This window comes from Austrofundulus limnaeus, unplaced genomic scaffold (assembly GCF_001266775.1).
Source record: "Austrofundulus limnaeus strain Quisiro unplaced genomic scaffold, Austrofundulus_limnaeus-1.0 Scaffold259, whole genome shotgun sequence".
Classification (NCBI taxonomy): domain Eukaryota; kingdom Metazoa; phylum Chordata; class Actinopteri; order Cyprinodontiformes; family Rivulidae; genus Austrofundulus; species Austrofundulus limnaeus.
In genome coordinates, this window is record NW_013952661.1 from 83,459 (window position 1) to 92,846 (window position 9,388).

Below are 9,388 nucleotides of genomic sequence, written 5' to 3' on the forward strand. Positions count from 1 at the left end.
TATATATATATATACACACAGTATATCAAAATGTCTTCTTTCACAATTTTCTGTCTCATGTTAACTTCAACACCACTTTAGCAAAAAAGCTGAGACATTGTCTAAAATGTAAAACAGAATACAATGATGTGCAAATCTCATAAACCCATATTTTATTCACAGTGGAACATATTAAATAGTTTAAATCTTTTTGAAAATACACAAGTGGTAAGAATAAAAAGAAAACATAGAGGGGCACTTTGTAACTAAATAAGTTAATTGGCAACAGGTCAGTAAATTGATTGATTGAATGATTGATGATGCCTTTATTGTCATTGAACAGAGCTCAATGAAATTACATGAAAAAAGCATGAGGGAACAGGTGAACAGGTCATGCGGCAACCAGCAGGGGTTGCGCTACCTTTAAAAAGAAAAACAAAATATCACACAAGGATAGATGAGGGAAAAAAAACATTATATCAACAAAATGTGACACATTATGGTGTTTATATAGAAGAAAATCTTTGCATGGCAAGAGCACATTGATTAGCCAGAAGAGTAGTGAGTTTAGAGGTGTGAATCTGAAGCCATGAATGTTGTTTGCACTTGTGTGAATTTCTGAAGAATGAGTCCGAAGAATCTAGTCCCCAAAAAATAAAAACATAGTTCAGAATAATGATGTTCATTCTGTGCAGCTCCTGATTGTCCTTCAGGGACCTGGGGCCTCATGTATCAACGGTGCGTACACACAAAAACCTTGCGTACGCCATTTTCCATGGAAAACTCAGGATGTATCAAAACTCAACTGAACGTGGAACTGAGACACCTCCCCTGACACGCCTCCATTTAAATCTGTAAAATAGATGTAAATGTGTCCAGCGTGTGAGATTCTCCTCCGACTGTCCTCTCTGTGAGATCAGAAAGGATTTTTAGATGCAGGAAAAATGTAAATTAAATGGAGAATGAATGAGAAAACTGTTTAAATAAGTAGTGGGGTGTCATTGTTTTATGTGGCGCATTCGCGCGGGATAACCAAAGCCTGAGATTTTCCTTAAATTTACAGACATCTCCCAAATGTGATATTAAAGCCTGGTTAGTTGTTGTCCATTTAGTTGAACACGGTGTTGAACGGATGTTAAAAAACAAAACAACAAAAAAACAAACAAAAAAAATCCACTTTTTCCTCTCTACTTTCCCCCTGTGTTACAGCAGCGCTGTCAACTCCATGGACTCCCACCCCACCGCCACGCGCGAGTACGAGTGGTAGCCTACGGATTTTTAGCAAAAAATATAGATTTTTGAGGCTCATTAGACAGGTAAATGTCCAAAGGGGTTGACACATATGAACACCATCCCAGCTGGCGAGGGTGCGCGTGGCAAGAGAATCTACCCAAAGCGCAGCAGCTGCGCCCCGGCCACAACTCAGCTCAGCATCATTCAGAAGTCTGCACACAGAAAAAATAATTATTCTTACCGTACAGTGAGCCACAATTTGCATCCGATTTTGCTCCCTGTCTTCAGCCTTTATTTTATTTTATTTATTTTATGTCACACGTGATGTGTCGAGTTTTGCCGGCCCGGGACCCAAAAGGTTTTCAACTATGTGACAAAAATATAAAAACAGTTTACGACTGGATTGAGGTTCTTTTGATCATTTTTAGGCTGATCTATTTTCTTGCCTGAGGTTAAATGATTTTCAGTCCCGGGGTTCAGTTTCATGATCGTTCGAGTTTAAACAATAAAAACTCAAACTAAAAAAAATCTAACACTGTGTTTAGATGCTCCTTACATCCAGAAATCGCAACAGAGTCATATTTCTGTGGATTCAGGTCAGATTCGTGACTTTGTGAGTTAAAACTGTTGACTGAAAAACTTTGCGTGGCTGCTGCACATTCTCACGGCAGGTGAAAAGTGTGCGTAAATATACACACACTTTCAAGCAACGTTGGTTTTTATACATCCCAACGTGGGCGTAGAACCTGGAGCATGTAACTTTTTTATGCGTATGCACCGTTTATACATGTGGCCCCAGGAGAATTTAGATCCACAGCCCTTCAAGGCCACGTAGGAGGTGAGAGCCAAATCTGTAATTAGTTGTTTGGGAACAGAAGAAAATGTTTTTGATCAGGCAGACAATAATAATTTTCCATCTGCCTGATTCTCCACTGGTACATCCAACATGGCGACTCCAATCAGACAAATAGTGTGGACAATCCCACCAAGTCAAGCTATCAGCTTCTCCAAGATCAATTCCATCTCACCATCAAAGTCCAGGGACCGCAGTCGGCCCGCGACCCTCAGCAGAACCGCTTGCAGACCGAGTCCCAGCTCACACACAGCGTGATTCTGAGTGCTAATAGCATGACAATCCTTCATATTGGTCAGGCAGCCAGGAAATGTCCTGAATAGCTATCGATGCTGTTTTGCAGAACACCAGGGGACCACCAAACCAATCTGTAGAAATCCAGTGATCAGAATCCAGTATATGCTAGCTGAACAGAGCAGAACAGAGGTCCCACCTTTGACATGTCCTCCCATATTGAAAGTTTTGTTCCAAAAATTTATTAAGAGACCAGCTAACCAAATCCATAAAAATAAATCCATCATTTTTTGGTTTCACATGAAAACGTAGAGGAGGCTCCGAGTAGCAAAGCAGGGAAAATAAGGGAAGGCAGGAGAGAGGGAAAAAACATCTTATTCCTCCGAGAGCATAAATAAATAAATAAATAAATAAACAAACAAACAAACAAACAAACAAACAAACAAACAAACAAACAAACAAATAAATAAATAAATAAATAAATAATGTGTCAAGACCTAAAATCTATATTGAATGCCCAAGATTTTCGGGGCTTCAAACAGAAATGTATTACAACCAGGTATGATTCTGTTAAGGACAAAACTGCTTGGGCATCAAGAAATGCTGGTTAAAGCTTTATCATATGAAGAATCCTCTTCATCAGACTGTCATAGAAAGACAAAGTGTCTTCAGTCGGAGGCTTCTTCAGCTTCGCTGTAATACAGACCGCTACAGAAGATCTTTCCTGCCCACAGCCATCAGCATCTACAATAAGTTTTTAGTTCAATGAGTTACAACAACACCTCATTTCCCTCTGGGATCAATAAAGTATTTTTGAATTGAATTTGAATTTGAATGAGCAATATGTAAAGTCTGACAATTAATTAGAGCGGACGCGTACTGATTGTTGTTGATGTAAAATTTTTATAAAATTTTTTGATTGTCCACAATAAGCTGTATATTAGTGATTTAATTTGATTCTGTAAATACAGGATCTCGTTTATTATTAGATCAAACCAAAATCACTGTCAGGTTCATCTTATTGTGTGGTCTCATTGTTACACAGAAGGCTTGTTTGTTTCCTTAAATAGAATAACCCATGATAATTTCCTCATAACTTTAAGTTCTGAGAGTGTCAGGATGATAACCCTTTACACTTGAAAGCTGCAGGCCTGAAAGAGAAACCTTTAAATTCTCATTTTCTGGAGCTAAGATAGCAACAACATCTGTTAGGCATGTCTTCTAGGGATGTCCCGATCAGCTACTCAGTATCGGTATCGGTGGCAGATATGGCCATTTTTTGAAAATCAGGTAGAATCAGATTTAGTCATGTGATCGGGCCGATCCAGTTTTTGCAACAGTTTTCAGCAGTATCATGCTTTACAACTGCCATTAAGAAGTCAAGACGTACACAAGTATGCAACCTTGTCCACAGTGTGGGAACAGTTTTCAATGGAAAACAATGATGCTGAAACTGCATRTTMCAAAATCTGCAAACTGGATGTTTCTCATGGTGGGAACAGCAGGGCTTGCTTTAATACTACCAACCTTGTCACCTTGAAAGAAATAAAGCTCTCGGATTGGTATTGGATGGGTATCGGAAATGTCCTTTATTGAATTAATACCAAAATTATATTTTATTCAGCACACTGAGTAAAAAATTACAATTTTTAATTTCCACACCCTCTGGTCCTGGCGTATTGGTTTTCAGGCTAATAGGAGAGCCTGAAGGGAGGGTAGTTTTAGACTGCCCAAGCTAGGGAAAGTCTATGAGAGGGGTTTTTTGTTTCTTAGAGGTTACGCTCAACGGCTATTTTGTAAAACCATGGGAATTGAACCAAGTCTGTCTTCAGGTTTCCACCCCCAGACTTATGGCCAGATGGAGCGTGCCAACCAGGAGATGGATACCCGTCTGCGTATCCTGTGTGGAGATGATGGCACCAAATGGGCAGAACACCTCCCCATAGTTGAACACGCTATGAACTCCATCACCTCCAGTGCCACTGGTCTGTCCCCCTTCTATGTTCTGTATGGATTCCAGCCACCAGTGTTTGCCACCCAAGACCAGGCTGCCATAGTCCCATCAGCATACCAAGCCGCCCAGAGGTGCCGTAGAGCCTGGACCAAGGCCCGTGCCCAACTCCTTAAGTCCTCGGCAGTCTACACATGGGCAGCCAACTGTCACAGGATCCCTGCACCTAACTACCAGGAAGGTCAAAAGGTTTGGCTGTCCACCAAGGACCTTTCTCTGCATGTAGAGTGCAGAAAGCCGGGACCTCGGTTCATCGGCCCCTTTCCCATCTCCAACGTGGTAAACTCGGTGGCTGTCAAGTTAAGACCCCCCAACTCATGTAGATCTACCCTACATTCCACTACGGTAGAGGTATCCAGTATCTCGTCGACTGGGAAGGATATGGGTATGAAGAATTCTCCTGGGTTCCTGCATGTCATGTTTTGGATAAACCTCTTATCACCAGCTTCCATTAGGATCACCCCACTCAACCTCCAGGTCTGTCTGGAGCCGGATCATAAGAGGTGGGTACTGTCATGAATCACACCTGATCCCTGCCTTTAAACTCATGTCAAGTCATGCCACAGTATTCACCTGCCAATTATCTCGTCATTGGTTTCTCCCCACCTATCACAGAAAACATAATCAGCTTCATGCCACTCACCTGTCATCATTAGTATTTAAGCTCCAATTCCCCACAGTACCAGTGCCAGATTTATGAACAGTTTTTGCCAAGTAGTTATCTAGCGTCTATGTCTCGTCTTGCCTGCCTCATTGTGATCCTGCTTCTGTTTTTTGGTCTCATGTCTCCTGCCTCAGCCCTTGTCAGATTTGTTCTGTCATCTGCCTCACAGATTATGACCCTGGTTTTGAATGTTGGATTCACGTATCCTGCTCTTGCCTTCCTCGGATTTGTTCAGTCATCTGAGTCCTGGATTTCGACCCTCCCCTGCTCTCCCCGACCATGAGATAAGTCTGCCCCTCCAAACCTGGTTCTGCTCGCTGATCATATGTGTATGACCCCCGCCTATGCCACCAATTATCCCCGAACCTCCAAGTCCCTCCACCCGGAGTAAATTTCATAAACAGGGAAGTAACGTCGGACTTCACCCGAGACTGTCCATGTCATTCAGGAGGTCGTTCAGGACCAAACGCTCACTGAAAAGGTTAGTGGCTTCATTCAATCTTAATTCTGCTCCTCAGTTCAATCCAGCCACTAAACTAATCCTCTCCTGTTTAGAGCTCTGATTCCCTTGACATGTGGGTCCAGATCCAGCTTCCCGTTTGTTAATAAAACTTTTAAAACTATTCAGGTGTCTGGCAACTCTGTTCGTTTTCCCACTCATTACAGGTCAGGCATAAATGTAGCTACAAAAATGAATGGAAGTCAATACAATGTCCTCAGGTTTTTAAATGACTAGAAGTTAACTGAACTGATTCCATTAAGCGCCTTTAAGTCCAGATTGAGGACATTAGCAATGACTTCCTTGAATTGTTAATGTTTATAATAGTGATTGTTTGTATTGTCTTTTAATTGTGTAACTCTATGTAAATGTATAATTTTTGCTGCTTCTTGGCCAGGACTCCCTCGAAAAAGAAGTTTTCTGAATGGGATTTTCCTGGTTAAATAAAGGATGTAAAACAAAAGAAACAATCACTCTACAATGGATGAATGTGTACATTTGTATGTTGTAATACATGTGTGACACACATCTGGTGGCATCAGGCATATTTCCTCCCTGGCTGCCTGCAGCTAAGGTTCATATGAACGGCTGCCACACTCAACAACAAAGGCTCTCATTGGATGAGATGTGCGATGAACGCTATCTAAAGCCAAAAGTGATCATGATCCCACCTCCCCACGGTGATCACTGGGTTTGTGTGATGCTGTGTGGGTGCATCTTCATAGGCAGCCCAGAGAACAGAGATCAGACGGAGAAATACAAAGATGCTGCATTAACGCGCATTATAAAATTGTCGCCGTTAAGGGTCGACTGCATTTATACAATAATAACGTGTTAATGTGCCCAGCACTAAAATAATAACTCACTACTCATCTTGACCTGTCTGGAACCATCGCTGTGGTAGATCCAAATGCGTGGTTGGAACTAAAATTAAAGACACATTTGGGCGACCCTGAATTGATGAGAATGGTAAATGGACTGTACTTGTATAGCGCCTTTCTACCCATCCAGGACACTCAAAGCTCTTCACACTAAAATCTGTGCCTTCATTTACCCATTCACACAGCACTCTACTAGATCTCCTCAAAACTAACATGTACAGTCACTTTGGAGACTAATCAGTGCCAATCACATTCATACACTAATGGGACACACATCAGAGGCATTAGTTGAGGAAGTGACTGACGCAACACGAGCCGTTTCCAGCTCTGTCTTGTCAAATGCACCACGTTTGTCACAAAACAAGTTCAGCAAGTAACTTTAAATATCATAGAAACCAAAACAAAGGTGAGCTGGACAGCAAGGTGAGCACAGACAGATCAGCTGTGTGTGTGTGTGCGGCAGTCGGGAGTGAGGCTGCAGAGACGTGTCTGTGAAGGGAGGGGCAGGCGCTCTGTGACTGGCCAATCACAGATTGTGAAGACAGTCTGTTACCCAATGAGGATTTTCCGTCAACACAAGCACGGATATTCGTTTCATGCTCGTATTCGTCAAAAATGCATTATCTGTAATGAATACTCTTCTGAAATGAGTATCCAGCTCAACAGCTCAACCCTAGTTTACACATGCCTTGCTCTGATAGAAATTTTTAAAGATTTTGTCAGTTACCTTGTACAAGGAAGTCTTCCATATTTTCTTTAAAAGGTTGCAAGTTATCCTCATCTGACACTTTGCATACCTTTTCCACTTCTGATGTACATGCTGATGAAATAATTGAAGAAAACCATAAGCCAGTGTTTGTGCTTTGTTTAGTGCTCATGAGTATACTGTATGGAAAAAAAAGTGTAACCTCTCAAGTCTTTTTTGAGATGAGCCAGGTCTTTCTGAAAATCGTCAAACTTGAGCTGTGAAGCTTGGAACAGGTCATGAGGTTCAGGAAGCGGAAACACACACGTCTCTCTGCCAGCATCCTGTGAGTAGACAGGCACACACATACGTTAAATAACATGAATGAATATCACCTCCTGTCTTTATTGCAACAATTTTAAACTAACATCATCTTGTGCTGTGAAGTGTAAATGTTTTGGTATAACCTTGAAGATGCAGCAAAATGCTATGCAGAGATCATGTGTTGCTGAAGACTCTATCACATCCAATTCTATTACATAAATTAGTAGAATTGATTGAGTTGGAACCATTTTTCTGACATTTTTTAAATAAATTGACTCCAAAAGTTAAACAGTTGTAGCTGTACATATTCAATAAATATTTTTGAATGTTTCAGTATGAATGAGTGTGAGAATGTTTCATAAAAAAGTTTGATAATAGATCGACTTGACACCAATAGTTAATGCTAAAGTTTTTGGCATAGATCTCCCAAAATGACTAACATTTTTAATGTGTTCTATATGACTTTCAGTTACAACTACATCAAATTTCTATAAAATTGACTTAATTAGAGACCTTTTTGTGTTTTGAAATAGTTTTTTTTATGGTTTTCTGTCCTGAACTGGGCTGACGCCATAAGAAAAGAAGATAAGTCTTAAATATTCAGCTACAGAAATGAAGTTTACCTCATCAAAGTTTTTGAGATAGTAGGCTACAATATAAGACAGAAGACTTTTGGTTCCATCCTACATGTGGAAAGAAGAAAAAGAAGAAAACATAGTTTAAAGAGAAAATACAAATTATAAAGCATTGTATACATGATATAATTTAATGATTGTACCACATTTATTATATTGTCTGGAGGTTTGGGGAAATGCATGCAAAACTATTTCAAATATTATTTTTGTTTTACAGAAAAGAGCTGTGATGCTGTGTTCACACCAAACACATTTTGAGCATCAGGGCATCAGATTTACATGCCAAGCCTTTGGTGGACACGTCAAGGGCCTTGTGCTCTTTAAGTGTAACAAATGTGGTATCAATCAGCATTAGGATTTATGAGATATTAACAAGGTGCATTTCTAGCACCCCTTACAGTTTGGTTGACATGAAATTTTAACACACGCACATATACGATTCATTAGATGTATGATATGAGATTGATGTGAATATGTGTTAAAATACATGAAAGACTGTATTTTTTGTTAATTCTAACAAGCTTTCTTTTTCAAATGAATAAACATTATTTGGTCAAAGAAAAACCAAACAACTTTTCCTTCACATATTTTGTAGAGCCACTACTCTAGGGGCTATGTATGTAAGAAGTTTCATGCTTAGTGGAATTGTTCATTTGAAAGAGAAGGTTTTAAATGTTTTGCCAGTTTGAACAAATAATGCATTTTTTAAACAAACTCATTTAATCAAAAATGCAGTACAAATGATTGATTAAGAGGACTTTGAACAATACAAATCCTGATCCTTTGGAGTGAAAGGAGAGAAAACAGACAAAGTCGGTTTGTATGACTTGAGAGATTTGATCAAGGGAAAGGCCTTAAGCATGTTAGTATTTCTGATGAGCTGTGCATCTTGTAACAATGCATTTTGTAAAAACACCGCATTATGTAATAATGTAATAAAATTTACCCCAAAATGTAATAAACCCGCACTAAAACCGCATTATGTAATTATTGACGCAGAATGTACTAAAAGTCTTCAACGCATTTTGTAATACTAGCAAGCGGCATTTTGTAATAATATTATTATATTTTGTGGCAATTATTACAAAATGCTCTTTTTTAGAAATGATAATGTAATAATGAAAAAACATAATAAACAATCACATACCAGCTGTTTTTGTTCATTTTAATCAATGCACTTGTAATAAATGATCATGTTGCAGCTACTAAACATTTAAATCTTTGAAATGTTTGTCGACGAATGTCAAACTTTTCATAATTTAACCAACAGAGGAGCACAATGAGCATAGTGCAGAAACACAGCGCATCTGTCTCATCCGAGGACCAACAAGCACCATACGATGTATGGACACACACACACACACACACACACACACACACACACACACAC

The 9,388-nt window shown here is 39.7% G+C and overlaps 1 protein-coding gene across 1 annotated transcript in view; it reads right to left on the minus strand.

Annotated features, from left to right (window-relative positions):
- Nucleotides 1-9,388, minus strand: part of LOC106526099 (formin-2) — a 72,632-nt gene that overhangs the window by 16,072 nt on the left and 47,172 nt on the right. Inside the window, exons 8-10 of the mRNA XM_014020586.1 lie at nt 7,987-8,046; nt 7,263-7,383; nt 7,082-7,174 (exon numbers count right to left, since the gene is read on the minus strand). Coding sequence (XP_013876040.1) covers nt 7,082-7,174; nt 7,263-7,383; nt 7,987-8,046 — 274 coding nt within the window. The remainder of the gene's footprint in view (nt 1-7,081; nt 7,175-7,262; nt 7,384-7,986; nt 8,047-9,388) is intronic.